At 49.6% G+C, this 23581-nt stretch overlaps 1 protein-coding gene across 9 annotated transcripts in view; it reads right to left on the reverse strand.

Moving 5' to 3' along the window:
* SLC4A5 (solute carrier family 4 member 5) overlaps positions 1-23581 on the reverse strand; it is a 69968-nt gene that overhangs the window by 9097 nt on the left and 37290 nt on the right. For 8 of the 9 annotated variants that reach the window (XM_084766856.1, XM_084766863.1, XM_084766855.1 and 5 more), the window contains 6 exons: positions 20714-20775; positions 17786-17986; positions 11096-11209; positions 8595-8756; positions 7525-7703; positions 5877-5949 (listed from right to left, as the gene is read on the reverse strand). In XM_084766856.1, the coding sequence (XP_084622982.1) occupies positions 5877-5949; positions 7525-7703; positions 8595-8756; positions 11096-11209; positions 17786-17986; positions 20714-20775 (791 nt within the window). The remainder of the gene's footprint in view (positions 1-5876; positions 5950-7524; positions 7704-8594; positions 8757-11095; positions 11210-17785; positions 17987-20713; positions 20776-23581) is intronic. The other variant, XM_084766862.1, reaches the window with a different exon arrangement.

Consider the following 23581-nt stretch of genomic DNA (forward strand, 5'->3'; position numbering starts at 1 on the left):
TTCCGACTCCTGTCTAGGCTGCATCTCTGTTCTTTTTTTTTTTTTTTTTCCTTTCTCTGTGCCTGTACTCACTGCCTGAACCAAGGCTGAGCCTGCCTTGCTCTTGGGTGGTCCCAGGAGAATACTTTGGCAAGCACAAAGTTCGATAGCAATACGGGCTGCCTAGCTTGCAGGTGCCGTCGAAGAATGTTGAGACAGGGGCTGGAGCGGGCGGATGCTCAGCAGTTAGGAGCACCAGCACCCACATCAGGCGGCTCACAACCACCTGAAACTGCAGCTCCAGGGGATCTCATGCCCTCTTCCTGCCTCCACAGACACCCGCATTCGTGTGCAGATATCCACACACAGACACACACGCACATAGTTTTAAAAAGTAAAATAAATGTTTAAAAGAAAAAGAGCGTTAAAGACATCCGAGGAAGTCTGGGTGAGGTGGCGCATGCCTTTAATCCCAGCACTCAGGGAGGCAGATGTAGACGGATCTCTGTGAGTTCGAGGCCAGCCTGGTCTACAAAGTGAGTCCAGGACACTCAAGGCTACGAAGAGGAACCCTGTCTCAAAACACAAAAGCAAGCAAGCAAGCAAACAAACAAACAAACAAAAAGACATCCAAGCAAGCAATCTGTTTTAAGTTAGGCTGCTCAATGTTTAAGCACTTGAGAAAGATTTGGATCTAGACGGTGTAGACTTCAATGCCAAGGCATTTGAGCTAAAAATTAAGAAGTTAGATGAACCTTGAATCTTCCTGTTAACGCATGGCTTGTGAAAAATGTCCTCATTACAAAACAACATACAAAGCCAAGAGGTTAGCACTGGGCAAACTGCACTCCAAAGTACAGGAGCAACTGAAAGAAAATCTTAAATAAAGCATAATCACAGGCTGGCGCGGCAGCTCATCTTTGCAGTCCTAACACCCGAGAGCTCTGCTCTCAGCACTCACGTTGGGTGGCTCACAGCTGCCTATAATTCCAGCTCAGGGTGGCCCAGTGTCCTCCTCCGGCTTCTGGTGGCACCCAAACAAATATGGCAGACACTCACACAGACATATACGCATACCCAAAAGTAAAAATAGAACAAATCGTTTTCCCTTTTTCTTCCTTCCCCACCCCCACCCCCACACTTGGGTTTTCAAGGCAGCATTTCTCTGTGCAGCCTTGGCTGTCCTGGACTCAGTTTGTAGACCAGGCTGGCCTCCAACTCACACTGATGCTCCTGCCTATGCCTCTCAGAGTGCTGGGATTACAGGTGTGTGCCACTGCGCCCAGCTAATAAAACAAATCTTTTTAAAAAAAAACTAATCAAAAATAAAGAAGACAAAGAGGCATGCACCACTAGGTATTAGACAGTGCCTGGGTTATGCAATGCTGGCACGGAACAGGAACAAGAGTGGGACCCACGGACTCACGCGTGCTCAGCAAGCACTCTACCAGCTGAGCTACCACCCGAAAACTTTGAAAACACAGCAGCCAGAGCCCTGGGAGGCTCCTGACACTCAGCATCAGGGCAGCGCGTTCCTCGTTACCTCCTCATGGTTGGACTGCGTGTGCACGGCAGGGCCCCGTTTCAGCAGCACCCCACCCCACGCTTCTGTTTCTTGGGGTAACACTTTCTCCTGCCCTGGGTTTGCAACTCTTGTGAGAGATGCTGTCGTTCAGCACTGGCTGCAAAGGACATAATACTTTTGAAATCCTTTTTGTGTGTGTGTGTGTGTGTGTGTGTATGTCATGTGAGGCCAGAAGAGGGGTTGGATCTTCTGGAATTGGAGTTACAGGTGGTTATGAGTTGCCTGATGTGGGAGTTGGGTACCAAAGTCAAATCCTTGGGAAGAGCGGCAAGATCTCTTAGCTGCCGAGCCATCTCTACAGCCCCTGAAGCCTTTATTTACAGGAAGGTGTATACCTTGATATGCTCAAGCCAGAAAGCCTATGGTTTGCCCAGTTCCTCACCAGAGTGGGGTTCACAACTGTGCCACCCTCATTTCAATTATTTTCTTTCCACTGCTGTGGGCCCTAGACTAGACATAGACAATGTTAAGCGCAAAATCGAATGTCACAAGTGTGAGCATAAAAGACTGGTCGTTATATGCAGGATGTAATAAATGTGCCCATAAAAGGACTGATCACATTGTAAACAGAACAAAAGGATAGAGACCATAGTAGAATTTTCTAGCTCAATTGTGTGCTCAATTCAAACGCACAGAAAACGCTTGTGTGGGATGACTGGATGGCTGAGCCTGAGATTGTCACCGGGGGATAGTGGCTTTTTTGACACAAACACTTGTCAAACAGAATTAGGCCTGAAACATGATGGTTTTCTGGAAACAGTTTTATAAGAATATTCCCTGGAGGTTTAAAATACAATTTTGGGTCAGAGAGATGCTGGGTAAGTTAAGTCTACCAATGACTGCCAAGCCTGACAACAGAAGTCCAGTGCCCGGACACACAAGGTGTCAAGAGAAGCAATCCCTACAAGCTGTGTTCTGATCTCCACATATGTTCAAAACACATACTTACACACACACACACACACACACACACACACACACACACACGCACGCACTGAAAGTGGTTCTATGGTCCAGAGCTACAGCCCAGCTTCAGAGCACTGTTCAGCGTTCACGAGACCTCAAGTTTCGTCCCTGAGACCATTAAAGTGCTTCTTGGATTGCTTGTGACTGCCCCAGGCCTCGCATATGCTAGGTGAGCATTCTACCACAGCTGACCCCAGGCCGCAAATGTGCTAGGCAGGCATTCTATCACTGTGCTGTTCCCCTAGTTTTCACTGCAGCACTTTTTATTTTATTTTTGTGCCTACACCAGCACAGAACTCATTCTGTAGCACATGCTGGCCTTGAACTCGTGACTCTTTGCTTCATTTTCCCAAATTACAGGTCTGTTTTTTTAAACCTTATTTTACTTGTATTCATTGAATTAATTTTAAAGCATAACATACTCATTTAAAAAGATTTATTTTTATTTTGTGTGTATGAGTGTTTTTTGCCTGCCTGCATGCATGCATGTGCATAACCTGTGTGCCTGGTGCCCACTGAGGCTAGAAGAGGGCGTCAGACCCTCTTGCAGATGACTGTGACCCGATGTGTGGTGCTGGGACCCAAACCCAGGTTCTCTGCGAGAGCTACCAGTGTTCTTGACCACTGAGCAGTCTCTCTCCAGCCTCGATTCATTTTTTCCATTTATGGATTGATAGATTGCTTGGTGTGTGTGTGTGTGTGTGTGTGTTCATGTGTGCAGGTCACTGAGCACATATGAAGGCCGGGGGACAGCTGTTGGGAGTTGGTTCTCTCCTTCCATCATATGGTCCAGGGGATCCAACTAGACCGGCAGTTCAGCAACAGGCACTTTTACCTGCTTAACTATCTCACCAATCTGCAAACAGCCACTTTCTTTTTCTTTTTTTAATTTTAATTTTATTAATTTATTCAGATTACAACTCAGTTGTTATCCTATCATTTGCATCCTCCCATTCCTCCCTCCCTCCCTCCCGCTTTCACCCTATTCCCCTCCCCTAGGTCTATAACTGAGGGGGACCTCCTCCCCCACTATATGGTCATAGGCTATCAAGTCTCATCTTGGTAGCCTGCTTATTCTTTCTCTGAGGGCCACCAGGCCTCCCCACCAAGGGGAGGTGGTCAAATATGGGGCACCAGAGTTCAGGTCAGAGTCAGTCCCTGCTCTCCACACTTTCAAATGAACAGAAAACTCCTTCCCAATGTGTGACCCATTCTATACACAATGGAGACAGTCTGTGGAAGGACCCGGCTGCACGGCGTCTACTAGTCAGCTGTGCCCAGCATCTATTTTCAAGCCAGAAACACCTGTCATAGTGAGCGAGACAGGTGCATCTGGCTGTTCACTCTGCTCTTTGCAAGGTCACCTCAGAATCAGCTGGTTTTAAGAGACTGAAAGGTAGGGGAAGGGAACGGCTGCAAAAGGGAACTAAGCTGAATAGAAAGGAAAGTCTTGGGCTGCAGAGATGGCTCGGTCAGCAAAGTGCTGCCGCGCCAAACACAAGGTCCCGAGTTTAACCCCCAGGATCCAAGTGAAAGGGCCAAGTGCAGAGGTGCATATTTGCTATCCCAGCACTGTGACAGTAGAGATGAGAGAAACCATTGGGCTTGCTTGCAGGCCAGCCTAGTCAGATTTGTGTGCTCCAGGTTCAGTGAGAGACCCTATCTCAAAAAAGACCCAAAAAAAAAAAAAAAAAAAAAAAGACCGGGCAGTGGTGGCACACACCTTTAACCCCAGCACTTGGGAGACAGAGGCAGGCAGATTGATGTGAGTTCAAGGCCAGCCTGGTCTACAAAGTGACTCCAGGACAGTCAAGGCTACACAGAGAAACCCTGTCTCAAAAAACAAAAACAAACAAACAGAAGGTAGAGAAACCAGAGAGATGGCTCAGGGGTCAGAACCACATACTGCTCTTGCAGGGAACCAGGGTTCAATTCTCAGCACCCATGTTGGGTGTCTCACAACCTCCCGAGAGTCCAGGAGAATCTGATACTTTTTTGGCTTCCCATGAGTAGTCTACACACACACACACACACACACACACACACACACACACACACACATAGAGAGAGAGAGAGAGAGAGAGAGAGAGAGAGAGATGAAGGAAAGTCTTATGTGGGTATTGACTGAAGGAAAAGGACCATGAATGTGGTGAAGAGCAGAGAGTGGTGAGACCCGTCAGGACCACGCGATTCCTGACTGGAAAGTGAATCTCCTAAGGGACACAGCCTCGGATGCAGCCCTGCTATAGTGTCCTCTAGCCGTTGGGACAGCAGCAAGAGGAGTTTTGAGCTTCTGGGAAAAGTCACTCATGTGTCCAAGGTACATAAGACAGAAAAGTGGAGACGTGCTTGTAGAAGAGCTTGTGGGTTCCCATTTGCAAGGTTTACATCCAGAAAAACGGGCAAAGTAAGAAGATCTGGAGTGAGCCCCAAGCATGGCAGTGTGGACTGGCCCCAAGCATGGCAGCGTGGACTGGCCCCAACCGTGGCAGCGTGGGCTGGCCCCAAGCATGGCAGTGTGGACTGGCCCCAAGCATGGCAGCGTGGACTGGCCCCAAGCATGGCAGCGTGGACTGGCCCCAAGCATGGCAGTGTGGACTGGCCCCAACTGTGGCAGCGTGGACTGGCCCCAAGCATGGCAGTGTGGACTGGCCCCAACTGTGGCAGTGTAGACTGGCCCCAAGCATGGCAGTGTAGACTGGCCCCAAGCATGGCAGTGTGGACTGGCCCCAAGCATGGCAGCGTGGACTGGCCCCAAGCATGGCAGCGTGGACTGGCCCCAAGCATGGCAGTGTGGACTGGCCCCAAGCATGGCAGCGTGGACTGGCCCCAAGCATGGCAGTGTGGACTGGCCCCAAGCATGGCAGTGTGGACTGGCCCCAAGCACGGTAGCATGGACTGGCCCCAACCGTGGCAGCGTGGACTGGCCCCAACCGTGGCAGCATGGACTGGCCCCGAGCATAGCAGCGTGGACTGGCCCCAAGTGTGGCAGCGTGGGTTGGCCCCAAGCGTGGCAGCGTGGACTGGCCCCAAGCGTGGCAGCGTGGACTGGCCCCGAGCGTGGCAGCGTGGACTGGCCCCCAAGCGTGGCAGCGTGGACTGGCCCAGCTCTGGGAGTCAGTGATTAATAAGCAGGGACAGAACACTGTGGACCTCCCTGGGGAAGAATGTTCTCCAGAAAGATGACAGAACACTGCAGACATGATAGCAATCAGGCCAATAGACCATGTGACATCACAGCCAGTGACAGATGAGGAAATACACCGTGGCCTGGCACATCTCACCTTTCCTATGCCCTGCCGGCCGCTGGCCCCTGGGCTTTATGAGTGACAAGGCAGAGCCTCACCTTCAGGATAGGAGCCAGAAAGACGGAGATGCCTGTCAGGATGAAGACCATGACTCCAGTCACTCTCTGTTCCCTGGCGGAAATGAGGACACAGTCAGGTGTGACCTGGAAGATACCTGGTGACCAGTCCCAGCCCCCTTAGTTTGTCTGTTGGACTTGAAGCTTGGTATGTCCACCGCTATGGACTCACCAGCTTCCTTAGTTGGGCTCTGCCTTGCAGCCTAAGGCCCGGATGACTTGGTTAGGAAAGGCAGGGAGCACAGTGCCCTGGGCACTGTGAGGGGGCCAGGTGTGGACAGTGGACAGCCAGGTGTGGACAGTGGACAGCCAGGTGTGGACAGTGGATAGCCAGGTGTGGACAGTGGACAGCCAGACCATGAATACCCTGAGCAGAGTACAGTCAAGATAATAACAGTATTGCTTTTGGCAGGCTGGAAAGTGCTTAGCGCCCTGTTGCCATGACTCACAGCTAATCAAGATCTGGGAAAGTGACTGCTGACAGAAAAGGCCACAGGTGCTGGTGCAAGGAGTTTTTCACTCTCAGGCCCTGGTTGTGGGCTCTGGGGGAGATTCCTTACAGATTAGGAGAGGACTCCGCCCTGGCCAGTCTGAAGCACTTCAACCAAGCAAAGAGGTCTCCTTCAAGGCATGCCGGGTGGTCCACGTGACCCACAGACACAGGAAGTTCCCAAGGTAGCCATTTTGGGGCCCCAAAGGGGCAGACCATGTGATTTCCTGCATGAGCCAGCTTGGGGCCTAACATGGGGCAGGAATGAAGAAGCAAATGGAAGGAACAGAAGTGACAAGCCAGGGCCACAGGCTGGAATCCCAGCTGGGTCCAGGAAGGCTCTCAAGAGGTACAGCAACTGAGAAGGCTGGGAGCCCGTGGGAAGGCCTCTCTCTAGAGGGTCTCGAGGAAGGACATAGAAAGGGCAAGAAAAGGCCCTACTATGGGTGAGACTCTAGAGCAGTGGTCCTCAGCCTGTGGGTCCTGACACATACCAGGGGATCACATGTTAGAGATTTACACTATGATTCATACAGTTATAAATTAGCAAAGAAATGATTTTATGTTTGGGGGTCACCACAACATGAGGAACTCAATTAAAGGGTCTTAGCATTATGAAGGTTGAGAACCACTGCTCAAAAGTGTGTGTGTGTGTGTGTGTGTGTGTGTGTGTGTGTGTGTGTGTGTGTGCACATGCATGTGCATACATTTGTGTTACTCTGGAGACTTATAAGAAATAAGTCCCACTTAGAATTGAATTTTCATCTCTTTCCCATCAAAATATTCCTCCTATGGCTGTGGTTTCAATGGTCATAGGGAAAGCCTTTCTTTCTTTCTTTCTTTCTTTCTTTCTTTCTTTCTTTTTTGTTTGTTTTTGTTTGTTTTGTTTTGGTTTTGGTTTTTCGAGACAGGGTTTTTCTATGTTATCCTGGCCATCCTGGACTTGCTTTGTAGACCAGGCTGGCCTTGAACTCACAGTAATCTGCCTGCCTCTGCCTCCCAAGTGCTGGGACTAGAGGCCACCACCTGGCTTGGAAAGTCTTTCTTACCCAAGTACCCTGAGGAGAGACAAGGTCCCTTCCCCTAAGATGTCCACTCCTGGTCAGGTGACCCATGCCTTGCTCCCCCTTCCCCTTGTACCTGACCCCCAGGAACTGGGGCTGTTCCCCCGGAGCACTGGTCTCTGTCTCCATCTTGAGGCTGTCGATGTGAGCGATGGAGATGACAGTGGCAGCCACGTACCAGGGGAGCCCAGTGAAGGAGCACAGCGCCATGAGCAGGCCCACCCAGAACAGGTCCAGATGGTAGCCGGCAGCCTTCTGCAGGACAGTGGGACAGGAGAAACTCTGGGATCCTAATCCTTCCCAAAGCAACCACTTTGTGGAGCATGGTTCAAGGGCTCCCCCTGCCTTCCCCCCTGAGGACTTGAGAAGTGTGTGGGCCTCACTAGCCCCAAAGGTAGCTTTAGTTGCCACCTTGTCTTTTTAAAAAAAAACTGAGCCAGGGCCACAGATGTGGGGTGCTCAGCCTTGGGCCCTGAGGTGGTCCTCGGTGGCCTCAGCCTCTCTGTGGTTCCCAGATAAGGGGCCCCAACTTAGACTAGGGAGTGGTTGACTTGAGTCTCCCAAAGGCAGCTCCCCTCAGACACACAGGCAGGAAGGGGAGCTCCAGGAAGTGGGGTGCTGAGGAAATTCTTCTGCCTCCTGATTTTAGGCCTAAGCTCATCGGCATGGGTGAGGTGACCAAGTTTCACTGTCAGGTGGCACAAGCCAGAAAAATGTTTTGAGGACTACACGGAGCTTGTGCCCAAGACCCAGCCTGGGCTTGCACCTGGTTCTCAGACTAAGTCACCTTGGTCCTGCTCAAGCATAGATCTCCCTCACCTAAAGACTGTAAAGAGCCTCCCTTAGGTCCATGTCCGAGGGGGACCTCCTCCCCTACTTTATAGCCACAGGCTAACAAGTCTTATCTTGGTAGTCTGCCTAGTCTTTCTTTGAGTGCCACCAGGGCTCCCCTCCAAGGGGAGGTCATCAAATATGAGGCACCAGAGCTTATGTCAGAGTTAGTCCCCGCTCTTCACATAACTGTGGAGGTAATAGGTTAAAAAAAATTATTTAAAAAAAAAAAGACTGTAAATGGGATTTCTCAAAGTATGGACGGAAGAGCATCCCTCCTCCATCCCCACAACTGTGCTTTTGGCTCAGCCTTACCCTCAGCTTGTTCTCCTTCCGGTTAACAATGACGGCGGTGATCTGCTGGTCCATGAAGATCAGGATGGTCACCAACAGGGCGGGCAGGATGCTCGCAGGGTATACCCACCAAGGGTTCTTCCCAAAGGGGGCAACGAACCAGCCTCGGTCAGGCCGTGTGGGCTGAGTGGAGCAAGCGGAGAGGCCTGTTCCTCTCTTCCTCGTCCCGGACACTTGCCTGTGTCCCCCACTCGCCCACTGCTTCCCCTTCCCCATCCGGAGGTGCTCTTCAACTACGATGTTTTCTCTTAAAGATGCTGGGTGCCTGCATCTTTACAGAGCATCTTTACAGAGCATCACAGAGGCAGACGTAGCAAGGCTACAGAACTAAATGGAATACAATGGGCTGCGACACCCTGGGGAAAACAGGTGAAGGTGAGAGGGCAGCCAGGAGGGCATATGCATTCGTCACTCATCAGAATAAGACAAAAGGCAGAAACGAGACCTGACAGAACAAAGCATTTGAGGGGCCCAGCGCTGCCTCTGCAAAGCCAACTGCCTAAGGAGCATGGAGAGCTGTCTATAAGAAGCCAAATGGGGCTGGAGGGATGGCTCAGAGGTTAAGAGCACTGTCTGCTCTTCTAAAGGTCCTGAGTTCAATTCCCAGCAACCACATGGTGGCTCACAGCCATCTATAATGTGATCTGGTGCCCTCTTCTGGCCTGCAGGTGTACATGCAGGCAGAGCACTGTATACATAGTAAAAAATAAATCTTAAAAAAAAAAAAGACAAACATCAGCTCAGACCTGCATGCGTGTGTGCATGCATGTCTGCCTGTGTGGTGCATGCGCGTGAGCATGCAAACCCAGAGCAGTACATCAGGTGTTGATCTCTGTTGCTCAGCCCTCCACAGCCTTGATTCACGGCTTCTGACTAATACAGCTCACGGTTTTGGCTGGGCTGACTGGTCAGTGACCACCCAGACTCTGCCTGTCTCTGCCCTCTTAGGGTTTCTCTATATAGCCTTGGCTGTCCTGAACTCACTTTGTAGATCAGGCTGGCCTCAAACTCAGAGATCCTGACTGCCTCTGCCTCCCGAGTGCTGGGATTAAAGGCGTGTGCCCCCATGCCCGGCTCTTATGGGGTTTTTTGGTAGTAGATAAGTACATGAAAATATATTTGGTGGTGAAAATACAAAATCCAATAGGAAACCCCACAGCTTCAGAGCAGCTAATCTGGCTGTATAGAAGTCATTGAGAAGAATGGACTTTGGGTCTGGCTAATCTTGCTGTGTAATTTTTTTCAAGTTTTTTTTTTTTTGAAGTTTTAACAAACTTTTACAAAATGATATTTTATTTGTGTGTGTGCCTGTGCCATAGTGCATCATGTGTTATGGTCAGAGATTGTGTGGGAATCGATTCTCTCCTCTGCCAAGTGCACTCCATGGATTGAACTCAGGCTGTCAGTCTCGGCAGCAAGCACCTTGACCCATGGAAGCATCTTACCAGGCCCTAAAATAAGCAACTTTTGAATCATAGACCTCAACTTTAAGCATGCCTGGTATCATGTGGAGAAGTCATTAAAGTCTCCGCCTTAGAGCCGGGCGCGGTGGCACACACCTTTAATCCCAGAACTCAGGAGGCAGAGGCATGTAGATTGCTGTGAGTTCAAGGCCAGCCTGGTCTACAAAGCAAGTCCAGGACAGCCACAGCTACACAGAGAACCCTGTCTCAAAAAAACCAAACAAACAAACAAACAAAGTTTCTGTCTCAGTGTGTCAGATCCCATAGGTCTAGGATAGGACCGAGACTCTGGGTTAGAACTGTTTTTGGTTTTAATGAGACAGGGTCTCTCTCTCTATAGCCCTGGCTGTCCTGGACCACACAATGTAAACCGTTCTAGCCTCAAACTCCCAGAGATTCGCCTGCCTCAGCCTTCCTGGTGCTGGGCGGGATTAAAGGGATATGCCACCATACCTGGCAGAGAATCTGCTTTTTTAAGCTTCCTTCTACCTGACCCTGGGGGCTGTTCCCCAGGGTACTGGTTCTCTGTCTCCATCTTGAGGCTGTCAATATGAGCCATGGTGATGACCGTGGTAGCCATATACCAGGGGAGCCCCATGAAGGAGCGCAGTGCTACAAGGAGGCCCACTCAAACCAATATGACACTAATAGGGGGCCACACACTGGCAATGACCGTTCAAAGGGATCACTTTGAATGGGTCTCAGTTGGCCCCATTTGTAGGTCAGGGAATTAGGAAGCCTCTGCCAGAACCCAGAGGCTTCAGCGGGCCTGGAGAGACCATTCCAGAATCTTCTCCACTGTGAAGGCCCACGGCCATAGATCATGACGTACACGGCTCCACCCACCTCTCAAATGACCCCCTGTGGGAGGAACACACAAAGGGCCAGGGTACGCAGGGTCTCTCGGCTGAGAAAGGAAAGCTCAGTGAGCACAAAGGAGAAGTTAGCAAGTGGGAGACAGGCAGAGTGACCTGCCCAGGACAGGGGCAAGGGGCAAACCTTGATGACATTAGGCACGTGCAGCTTGGGCGTTTGCAGGCCAAAACAGGCATCGATTCCACAGAACAGCAAGATGGAGAACACAATGGAAAAGTCGGCCACCAGGGTCCGGACCTGCAGAGAGGAGAAGGAGGAAGTGAGCGAGGCTCCTGGCTTGCTGAAGACTGAGGAGAATTGTTAAGGGTTGGGTTGGGAAGTCAGCAGGCCTGGCCTCACACCCTGGGCCAGCAACCTTGGCTATGTCCGCCATCTCTCCCAGGCCTTGGTTTCCTCTTCTGTAAGAGGCAGGTAATGACAGCGCTCACCTTGAGGGCACAAAGCCTGGGATGCATCAGTCAGGGTGGCAGCCGTCGCTGAAGCCGTGCTCCAGTCAAAACGACTGAATCTGGCCACCCAGCAGGTGGTGAGCTGAACTCAGAAGGAAACCCTAGCTCCTCTGTCTGTACCCCACCTGAGCTGAGAGAAGGGGGTCCCCTCCATTTCATAGGGGACCCACAACTACTTTCAAGTCTTCCATCTGCTGGGAGTCTCTGCTCTCACTGTCTTTAGGAGGCTGCCCTCTCTGCCCCTTCGAAACCAGTGTCCCCAGTGTCTGTGCCTTTTCAGAGAAAGTGGTCGAGCAATAGGGGCCCCATCCATATCTGCGTTCTAAAGGCACACCTGTTCTCTGTGTGGAAAGGACTCGGCAGGAACACGCTGTCATCTGCTTAGCATGTTCACACACTGTTAACTGCTCCGAGTTAAACCACCGCCCACCTGCCCGGGTGCCCTGAAGAAATACAAGGCTGACACTAGACAAAAATGAACATCTCAGGTGCCTGTGGGAGAAAACAAAGGATGCTCAAGAGACCCACGGGCATCCCAGGTCCCAGCAACATGGCTGAGCACCTGAGCAGAGGGGTGACACTGGGCTCTGGGCAACTGACTGTCCCCTCTACCCCATCTCTCTATCACCACTGGCTGGCAACGAGCCAGAAGGCGAGCAGCACGAGCTCGGACAGTCCGTTTTTAGAACCCACTTGAACGGCAGAGGAAGACACAGTACACCGACTTTGTCCCTGCACCCCCAACCCTGTCTAGTTTTTTTATTAAAACAGCGTGTAACTGGTTTAAAGTCACATGGCATAAAGAGACAGTAAAGGCGCATCTCCACCTCACTCACCTTTCCTCCCTTCCCACATATGCCTACACGTGGTTTTAGTTCTGGAAGTCTCCTCCATGGCAACCAACATACTTACAGCTTCAAACCTTAAACCAACTATTTGTTCTGTCATTGTTAAGGTTGCCGCTGCTGTTATTGTCCGTGTGTGAGTGTGATGGGGGCGGGGCACACGGGCCACAGTGCACACGTGGAGGTCAGGGAACAAGGCTGAGGAGGCAGTTCTCTTCTTCCACCTGTGTGTGGGTTGTGGGACTGGACCCAGTTTGCTGAGCCATCTCGCTGGCCTCTCGTGGTTTGAATTACTGAGAGCACTGCCTCCGGATGGGGGCTCAGACTTTACTTCCACCGTCCTTCCTGCTCGTCCCTCACTCCAAATCCTGGGTAGCTGTTTTTAAATTCCTTCCATGAGCTGCCTCTGTTGTTTGCAATGACACCACCGCGTCTAGTTTTTCCAGTGCCTTTTATTCACCATGATAGCAGGTGGCACTGCTGCCCTGCCCTGGCCACCACCTCTCTCCTCCTCGGTTCCCCGTCTGCCTGGGACACCGACTCCATTGTCAAGTGGATTCTTTTTGTAAAAAGAATTTTTTTGTTTTAATTTTTAATTATGTGGGAGGGACAGTGGGTTTGTGCACGTGAGCGCACTGCTCACAGAGGCCAGAGGTGCCGGGATCCATAGAGATGGAGTTACAGGCAGTTGTGACCTGCCTGGTGTGTGTACTGGAGACTGAACCTAGGTCTTCTGTAAGAGAAATACATGTTTTTAACTACTCAGTCATCTCATATACTAATTATTCTGGCTGTCCTAGACTTCACTATGTAGACAAGGCTGTCCTGAAACTCACATAGGTCTGCCTGCCACTGCCTCCAGAATGCCAGGATTAAAGGTGTGTGCCCCCATGCCTGGCTCCGTTTCTACTCTAAAAGGTTAAATATATAAATATTGGTCACATAGCATAATCAAATATAGGGCACGGATGTGCTTCATTTCTTATAACCTCCTCAGCATTCAAATCAAAGATTATGGTAAACAATATGAATTTGCCATTTTGTCAAATATAGGTGATTTTACAAAGATGGGCATAGTACTTAACAATGTACTTTCTTCTGCCTTAAGAAATAAAAATTCTCCTGGGTGTGGTGGCTCACACATTTAATCCCAGAACTCAGGAGAGGGTGGATCTCTGTGAATCAGAGGTCAGCCTGGTCAACATGGTGCATTCCAGAACAGCCAAGGCTACACAGAGAAACCAGGAGAGAGAGAGAGAGAGAGAGAGAGAGAGAGAGAGAATATATTCCTCCATTGTGTGGATATCTGTCTCTTGTATCCAGTGGCATCCTTGATGTTGCTTTCTACAGAAAATCACTGAAAAATTTATCTCCTTCAACAAAATATAGTATTGTGCTTTGCGGTTAAAGTTTTCACATAAGTGGTAGCATAGTGCCGATAATCTTCTGACACCTACTTTATTTGCTCCGCATCATGTTTGTGGTATTTCCCCTGGTAGATAAAGATAGCTGTAGTCTGTGTATATTAATTATAACCTAATGGCTCCATCATTTTTCCTTTTTATTTACTTAAGGGTTTTTATTTTATGTGCATGTGTTTTGCCTGTATATGTGTGTGTGTGTGTATGTGTGTGTGTGTGTGTGTGTGTGTGTGTGTGTGTGCGCGCACTGCATTTATTCCTGGTGCCCAAAGAGGCCAGAAGAGGCTGTCGATATCCCTGGAACTGGAGTTGCCAAGGGAGAGCCATGAGCCACCATGTGGGTGCTGAGAACCGAACCCGGGTCCTTTAGAACAGCAACTCTCAGCCACGAGTCGTCTCTGCAGACTCCCCACTTACTTATTTGTTGTGCTGTAAATGGACTCAGATTAGCCAGTGTGGGTCTCTTACTCTGGAAAGCTGATGCAGGAGAATTGTATCAACTAAGTCTAAGGCTAGTGAGACCCTAGGCTAAATGAGACCCAGTTTAAAAAAAGAAAAAAGAAAAAGAAAAAGAAAAAGAAAATCTGGTTGCTTTCTTTTTTCTTTTCTTTTTTTTTTCATTTTTCCCTTTTAGAATCAATGTTCTTGTGACAAGTTTTGTCCATGTATGAGATTTCTGTGGAACGTACATCTGGGTGTGGAACTGATGGTCAGAAAACAATGTTGTCTTCAGCTTCACCTCAGAGGGCACAGCATTCTCCGCACTGCATGGGTGACACTCCTGGGTACCACTTTTTGTCTTCAGGACCTGGTATTCAGCTCTATGGTCACCAGCCCATGGATGCCAACCATTGCAGCCTCGTTTTTCTACATGAGGCAACAGAACATCTTTTTTTTTCCTTTAAAAAATGTGTGTGTGTGTGTGTGTGTGTGTGTGTGTACGTGTGTACGTGTCACAGCTCATGTGTGTGCAGGTCAGAGGACAGCCTGTGGGAGAGAGTTCTCTCCTTCTGCCACGTGGGTCTTAGGGATGGAACTTAGGTCACCAAGCATCTTTACCTGCTAAGCCATTTCACTGGTCCCTAATTTGAGTGAAATCTCGAACAACACCACACATAAGCTAGGCATGCAAGGGCGATGATGATGCTACTGAAAAAGGCAAAGAAGAACTTAGTCTATAAGAAAGATACTCACAGCACTCGGGAGGCAGAGGCAGGCGGATCGCTGTGAGTTCGAGGCCAGCCTGGTCTACAAAGCGAGTCTAGGACAGCCAAGGCTACACAGAGAAACCTTGTCTCAAAAAACCAAAAAAAAAAAAAAAAAAAAAAAAAGAAAGATACTCATCAGCTGGGCGTGGTGGCGCACGCCTTTAATCCCAGCACTCGGGAGGCAGAGGCAGGCGGATTCCTGTGAGTTCGAGGCCAGCCTGGTCTACAAAGTGAGTGCAGGATAGCCAAAGATACACAGAGAAACCCTGCCTCGAAAAAATAAAAACAACAACAACAACAAAGATGGGTACTTAGCATAAAGCATAAGACTAAAGCTGGGGTGCTGGCATACAAATAATCCAGTGAAACTGAATAAAAATAAACCCAGAGGGACCACTGTCCTGCAGGAAGACATGAGACATGGCAAAGGATGCTTTGCAGGACAATGGTCAAAAAAAAAAAAAAAACAGAAAACTGGGACAATGAACTATTTATACAAAAGCACAAAGCGCCACTGTCTCCCATCATGCATCAGAGTCGCTTACGACAGGCTGCAGAGCGAACCCGAAAGGCAAACCGACAAGCTTTTGGTGGTACATGACCCGGGAGATTTCTGTATTTTCCACAAGGGAAATTCCGCTGTGTTTGTCTGGCAAGTAAAACTGAGACTTCTGTTAATCAACAGATCCCATCAGAAAAGTCAGAGTGGGAGAGGCTGGTTGGAAGGTTCGGCTCCTGGCTACTCTTGCAAAGTTTCGGTTCTCAGCAGCTGTGTGGTGGCTCACAGCAATCTGTAGCCCCAGTTCCAAAGCCTTTCCAGCTTCTTTCAGCACTGCATGCATGTGGTGAGCACACATACATGTAGGCAAAGCATTCTTACACATAAAATAAAACAAATGCATTAAAAAATTTTTTTTCGAGACAGGGTTTCTCTGTGTAGCCTTGGCTGTCTTAGACTCACTTTGTAGACCAGGCTGGCCTCGAACTCACAGAATGCCACCAGCCCCTGACACCCTGAGTGCTGGGATTGCAGGCGTCCGCCACTGTGCCCAGCTCACAAATGAATCTTAAAAGCAATAAGGAGGGGCTGGAGAGATGGCTCAGCGGTTAAGAGCACTGACGGCTCTTCCAGGGGTCATGAGTTCAATTCCCAGCAACCACATGGCGGCTCACAACCATCTATAATGTGATCTGATGCCCTCTTCTGGCTGCAGGTGTACATGCAGGCAGAGCACTGTACACATAATAATAAATAAATAAATCTTAAAAAAAATAAGGAAAACTAAAGGAGCGAGCAGGCTCAGAAGCTAAGCCTGAAGACCTGAGTTCTATCCCCAGTACCCACATGGTGCAAGGAGAGAACTGACCCCCACATGGAGTCCTCTGACCTTCATAAGGAACCATGGTGTGCCTATGCACACACAGAAATAGACACGATGCAACATCAAAGTTTTAAAAGAAAAATTGAAGGCCAGTTAACACAATGGAAACAGATACTTACAGCATACAGATCACAAAAACAGTAAATGCCATACAGAAACCAAATTCAATAGAAAACACGTGACAGATTGAAACAGAACATTTCCAAGAAGAAAGCCAATTTGGCTCTATGGCCAATAAACACACGATAAGGTTTTTTACTTAATCGGCCACCAGGGGAACAAAAAAAATGTAGAAACACAAGGAGTTTAGAAACCAAAGGTCAAAAAGGAACCTTTCTGCCTCCAAAGTCTGGTTTGTGGATTTGTTGTTTGATTTTCAACACTGGAGATTAAATCCAGGGCCTCCTGCGTGCTGGATACACACTCTCACTCTGAGCTGTAGCTCTTTCCCTCTTTTAAAAACTTCAATCTTAGTCCCAAACACTTATTTTTATTTGTGTGTGTGTGTGTGTGTGTGTGTGTGTGTGTGTGTGTGTGTGTGTGTGTAAATAAATGCCATGTATGTGCAGTGCCTCTGGTGGCCACTAGAGGGCACCATGTCCCCTGGAGCTGGAGTTAATTGGGTCAATCACCCAATGTGGGTGCTGGGAACCAAACTCAGTTCATCTGGAAGAGCTTGCAAATACTCTTAACTTTTGAGCCATTTTTGTAGCCCCTATATTTTCTTTTGAGACAGTATATGTTTCCCAGGATGGCTTTGAATTTCCCCCTGCCTCAATGTCTATGCATCTGGGATTACAGGCCAGAGCCACTGGGCTGGGCAAAGTTTATGCTCTTTTTTTTTTGGATTTTCAAGACAAGGTCTCTCCATGTAGCCTTGGCTGTCCTGAGCTAGCTTTGTAGACCAGGCTGGCCTCAAACTCACAGCAATCCGACTGCCTCTGCCTCCCGAGCGCTAGGATTAAAGGCGTGTACCACCACACCTGGCTCAAATTTGTGCTCTTAATTTGTAAAGATCCCTCAGGCTAGCTCCTCCATGTTTGTCCATTTCCTCAGAAGACAGAGCCCACTGGAGAGACTATGTGGAAGTGTTCCTTTCAAAAAAATTTTATTGTGAGCCAGGCACAGTGGCGCATACCTTTAACCCCAGTATTCAGGAAAGAAAAGGCAGGTAGATCTCTGTGAGTTCAAGACCAGCCTGGTCTACAAAGTGAGTTCCAGGATAGCCAGGGCTATAGAGAGAAACCATGTTTCGAAAAGAAAAAAAAAAAGAAAGAAAAATTATTTTGTTATGTCCTTAGACTGGTGTCATTGGCTCAGCTGTGGAGATCAGAGAACAAATTGTGGGAACAGGACCATCTCTTCTCACCATGTGGGTCTTGGGGAGTATAACTCAGGTTGCCAGCCTTGGCAGCAAGCATCTTTACCTGCGGAGCCGTCTCAGTGAGCCGAGGCAGGCTTAAGAACACTATGGACGCAAGCCCTGGCTACCAGCAAGGGATACTTACCTTGGTGGGGAAATAGCGGCTGAATTTGAATTTCTTCAGAGTCAAGGTCATAGAGTAAGTCCCGAAGAAAAGGATGAAGGACATAAGCGCCAGGTCTGGGACAAACTGGCAGGAGTTCCCAAGCAGGCGCCCGCCGTAGCTCAGACACTCCTTCCTGCTCAGCAGGGACCAGTCCAGCGCTGTGAGGTTAAGGGGAGTGTACTTGGAGACCAAGCACAGGAGAAAAGGAGTCAGGACCCTCCTGCTAGGCTGTGTGCCCTTCCCCCACAGTCCACCTCTGAGGGGTCCCTGGCCCTCCTGTCCATGATGGCGCCTCAATAACAGAGATGTCCCTGGGGGCAGGCAGCTCCCCGGGCAGACTGGGGACTGACGAGTGTTTTTGCAGTGTGTTCTGGGATGTGTGGTTTTGCCAATAGGAGGAAGATGCTTTCTCCTTCCATCTGTTTCCTGCCGTGAGCCACGGTGCTACTAGTGCTACCTTCCCAGAGACACGTGGTGGGTCTGGTCCTTTCTCTCTGTCACACTTTCATTAATTTCTTCTTGGGTCGTTTCAATCTCTTCCTCCCTAGGTGTCCCAGATGCTAAAAATTCAGGCTGTGGGCTTCATATATGTAAATTGAAGCCATTTCGGATTTTAAAGGCTAATTGCATTTGTATTAGATAGGTAGACTCCCCCAATTTAGTCCCTAAATAACATTCTTTAGCAGATATTTATACATCATATAGAGCATATTTTGTATTGTTCTTTGTTTGTTTTTGTTTTGTTCATTTGTTGTTTGTTTGAGACAGGGCTTCTCTGTGTAGCCTTGGGTGTCCTGGACTTGCTTTGTAGACCAGGCTGGCCTTGAACTCACAGAGATCCACCTGCCTCTGCCTCCCAGGTGCTGGGATTAAAGGCATGCACCACACCATGCCTGTCTCTCAGTGTTGTCAATAATAGGATGATTTAAAGAATGTAAGAGGATGGTAATAGGTTAGTTCAAGTGCAGCACTTTGTAAAAAAAGGATTTGAGCATCTGTGAATTTAAGTATCTTTAAGGACCTTGGACCCATCCCTTTGTGAATATCAAAGGCTGGCTGCATTTATATATTCCCAAGAGTAATATGTGGAGGAATAAAAGGAGAATAACTTATGACAAAAATTAATTCATACTTTTGAAGATTCCAATTATGCATGTGACTTTGTGTATACCCCTGTGCATATAGGTGCCTGCAGAGACCAGAAGAAAACACCAGATCCCATGGAGCTGCTGTAACCCACATAAATGGATGCTGGGCCCTGAACTCGGGTCCTCTGGAAGAACAGCAAATGCTCCTAACTTCAGAGCATCCCTCTCTAGTCCAGTTAGCATGCCCATGTTTAGAAATGGATACTTAGTGAAGTAAACAGATGCTTGCAAGCAAGGTTTGAGCTGCTGAGCCGACGGCCCCTGTGTTTGTGTTCCTTTCCAGCATGCCGTGGCTACGCCTGCCCTCAACACTGAAGGCTGTCTTCCCTCTCCTCTGAACGTGGGCTAACTGTGTGTGGGAGCAACGTGACGGTTCATTTTTAAATGCCGACTTGATTCAACCTAAAATCACCTGGGAGGAACTGTCTACATCAGGATGACCTGTGGCTGTGGCTGTGGCTGTGGCTGTGGCTGTGGCTGTGGCTGCCCTGATCGTGTTCATTGATGTGGGAGACCCTGCCCACTATGGGTGGCACCATTCCCTAGGCAGAGGGTCCTGGACTGTATAGAGTGGGGAAAGCGAGCGAAGCAATAGAGGCACTCATCATCCCTCCATTCCTCACACCCCCCGCCCCCCCCATCACCCCCATCCCCCGAGACAGAGTCTCTCTGTGTAGCCTTGGCTATCCTGGACTCATTTTGTAGACCAGGCTGGCCTTGAACTCAGAGTGATCCACCTGCCTCTGCCTCCCGAGTGCTGGGATTAAAGGCATGCGCCACCACGCCTGGCTCTCTCCCTCTATTCTTCACTGGATGTGACTCATTGTTTGAAGGTCCTGCGGCCTTGACTTCCTTGCAGTGATGGGCTGTAGCCTGGAATTCTGAGCCTAATAAACCCTTTCTCCCTTTCTGTTGCTCTCTTGATGCCAGGGAGCTTTAGTCACAGTGACTGGAAAGGAAACAGGGACTCCTGGGGGCGGGTGGCTTGGAGCCGCCACAAGAGGCCTCACACCTTCTGTCCTCACACTCACAGAAACCTCAGACCACTGTGCTGTGAATCACTAAGCAGTGGAAAGACACAGCAAAGCCTCCCAGCTTGCCCAGCTCCCAGCACACAGCACCTAACAGAATAGGCACTGCGCGGTGGACACTGCCTCCCTCTGCTCTTCCCAAACTCTGATATCTGAAGAGTTCTGGTGAGTGGTCAGTTGAGTTGGATATAGGCCGAGCCATCAGCTGCCTGTGCAAGGGAACTTAGGCGACCTTTAAGGTCATTCACGGCTTATGAAGCCGCCCCAAGACCTACACACTGCCCCGATTATAACCTCCCACCCTTCCATCTACTTAGGCTGGGAGAGGCCTGCAGCCCACACGTACCATTGTTGGGGAAGGCAGACCAGCTAGGTCCCTGGAGACTAAAAAGTGCAAAGGACAGATCAGATTTATTGGGAGAGGGAGCCTATTAAACTTTGGGGGGCTGGGAGTGCACTGTTGGATGGAAACGCAGGGGTCCCTGGCAGAAACTAGCCATGGGCTGTGCATGTGTGCAGCTCTGTGTATCATTTGCCTCCCCTGGGGATGCACATAGTTCTGTACAGAGAAGCCACACAATTGAGGATGCTGTAGAATAGGGTGCTTACGGGTATAACCCTAACAGCATGTTCACAGTGCCCAGGTACTCCTGGGGTTGATCTCCCAATTCCTTCCCCACCATAAACAAGAACACACGGACAGTCTGGCCCGGTGGGAAAGGGCTTACCAGAGACGCGTTGGTGTTTGCTGCCAGTGGGGCTGAGGCATTGACCGTAGTTGTATTCAATACTGGAGAAGACACAGAAGATGGGGTGTGTCAGTGGTTGCCAGAGGCACAGCCTGCAGCCTCCACGGGCCCCCACCGTTTCCCACCTCCTTCTGATCTTACTGGTTTCACCTTTCCGCTCTGCTCCCGTAAGGGGAGGGCGTCGTCACGCGACTGACACAGAGCAGCTGGGTCCGTGCAGAGCAGCTCACCCTGAGGTCTAACAGCTACGTCTAACAACTCAAAGAAACAGCCTGGTGCTGAGACAATGAAGGTGGCAGGTTGTGAGTCCCTGATGGGTGCTAGGGCCCAGTTATGTGCTGTCGAACTTTTTTAAAAAAAAATTCATTTTTATGTACATAAGTGTTTTGCCTATATGAATGTCTGCGTGAGGGTGTCAGATCATGAAGTTACAGACAGGTGTGAGCTGCCATGTGGGTGCTGGGAATTGAACCCGGGTCCTCTGGAAGAGCAGTCAGTGCTCTTTTCCTCTGAGCCATCTCTCCAGCCCCTGTGGAACTTTAAAAAAAATGTCCCACAGAGCTAATTCCATGCCGTTTGCTGTCAAACCCTGACCATGTACTACTCATTTGTTAAGTTCCTAAAATCTCCACAATGTGTCCCCATTTTATAGATGAGGTAACTGAGGTTACCTAAGGTTTCAGAGCTCATGCTTGGAGCTGTGACCCCATCCCAGGTTGCTGGTAGAGAAACTACAAACCTCCCATCTCTGCCTGGTTTTCATCTACAGACACATCTCTCCTACCCCTTCCACCTGTGCTCTTCAAAGGCAGCTGGACCTGTCAGGGTATGTTTGCTTTGATATTTACTTTGATATTTATCACCTGCCCCCACAGTGCAAGGCAAGGAAAGTGTAACCCTGGATCTAGGACCCGAAGGAGAGGCCTGAAAGAGCTGCGTGCTGCCAGCTGTTCACTCTGCATCCCTAGCTAAGCCCCATTCTCCGACCTCTCCCTAACTGTCACTGGAGGATCTAACAGTCTCTGAGAGGAAAGCTGGAGGAGCCATCGCAGCCTCGCGTCCCGCTGTCCCTCTACTGTGTCTGGCTTCCCTGACTCTTCCGGGTAGGAAGGGCCCATCACCCACAGGACCAGGCTCTCCAGGCCATGTGTCTGCCCACGCTCCTCTCTGGACTGCATTGGGCGTTAGGAAGACTGGCTCTCCCCTGCCTCTCCCAGGCAGCTCCTCTGTGGCAGCTTTGGGGGGTCAGTGGCAGTTGCCACCACCGTCTGAAGTGTTGGAGAAGTCCCATTTGCTCCTGTTGGCTATCTGCCTATGGATGGACACCCAGGAAAAAAAAAAGCCAAATCCTGGGGCTTCACCCAGCTCCTAGCAACTTGGCTACGATCACAGAAACAGGTAGCTTCTGCGTCAGCCTGATCTACGATACTCAGGTTGGAACAGTCCCGAGGCCATTACATCCTAAGAATCATTCTGAAGAAAGCCTCACCTATGAGAAATCGGGGAATCTATGGCCTCTCTTCACAAGATAACGATGCCCAATTATTATTATGGACAGTTAAGCCAGGCAAGAAGCCCAGTAAGGTCTACCCTCTCCACCACTCAACAGCACCCAAGCACCCAATGTTTTCAGCCTGGGCATCTTAATGTCTTCTACTTGGGCTTCTCCATTCCTTTATAGGAAGAACTGAAAACTGTAAAGGAGATGGAAGAAATCTAGTATGGCAAAGTCCAGAAAGGGTCCAAGTATCAAATATTGTAAATTCAAGTGTTCGCAGAGTGGTACTCACTTAAAAGTTGAGGGCGGCCAAATCAGCATTTGCAGCATCCATAAACAGAATACAAATCAGTTACCATGGAAACAAAATTAAATAGAAAAAGTGACTGTCCCCAGCAAGGCTGCATGAGAAAGAGTGTGAGCGAAGGATGGTGTGCCATCTTTAAACTGGGCTGTGCAGCAAAGTCAGGGGGATGGAGCACTTTAGTCAGCAGGTGGCACATCAGCTGGGAAGAAGAGCCCATTAGTTCCACACTGCCTGGGTCTGCTACATGTCTGGCCACTTGCAGTCTAGGTTCTAATCCAAGTAACTGGCACTGATGCCAGCACATTTATTCTCCGCGGAGAAATCTTACTGGGTTTAGTCGTAATCACAGCTCAGTAAGGTAAGATTTGTCAGAATTGGGGCGGTGGGGGGGGGGGGGGGACGGGGAGGGCAGCAGACGCCCTTGGAAAGCTTGTTCGCGCACAGCCCGGTGTGTTCTACCCCACAGTTCCTAGATTCCTCAGATCTGGGGTGGGAGCCCACGATCCTGCATTCTGGTCCTGATGCCCCCAGGCTTGAGGCCAGGCTTTAAGAACCATGAGGACGATGCAAGACCATCAGGCACTGGGGCAAGAACAACCCGGAAGTGATTCAGAAACAGGCAGCTCCGCCTCGCCCCACAAAGCCCACTGTGCATGCCGCTACAGCACCCCACTCGCTTGTAGGGCACCCTTAGGTGGGCGGAGCATTCACACGGTGGCCAAAGCTCCTCACAGGACCCCAGAGTTTGGGCTCTTTCTAAAGAGAGACAGGGATGGATGTCCCTAAAAGGCAGGTTTGAGGAAGGGGCGGGCCCAGTGCATGAACCGGGAATCTCAGAAACACATATAGGTAAAAACAAGCTTGGCCGGAGGCAAGATTCACCCTGGAGGAGAACAGAAGGGCCTGTGGTGAGACCTCTTTAGAGATCTAGGCAAGGACCTGGACAAAGGGTAAATGTCACCTGTCACTGCTTAATAGTACAACTCAAAGCTAATGCTAGAAAAAACGAAGACAGGAAAAAAGACGTTAAGCCTAGACATCG

Source organism: Acomys minous (genome assembly GCF_964271855.1).
Source record: "Acomys minous genome assembly, chromosome: 17".
In the NCBI taxonomy this organism is placed as follows: domain Eukaryota; kingdom Metazoa; phylum Chordata; class Mammalia; order Rodentia; family Muridae; genus Acomys; species Acomys minous.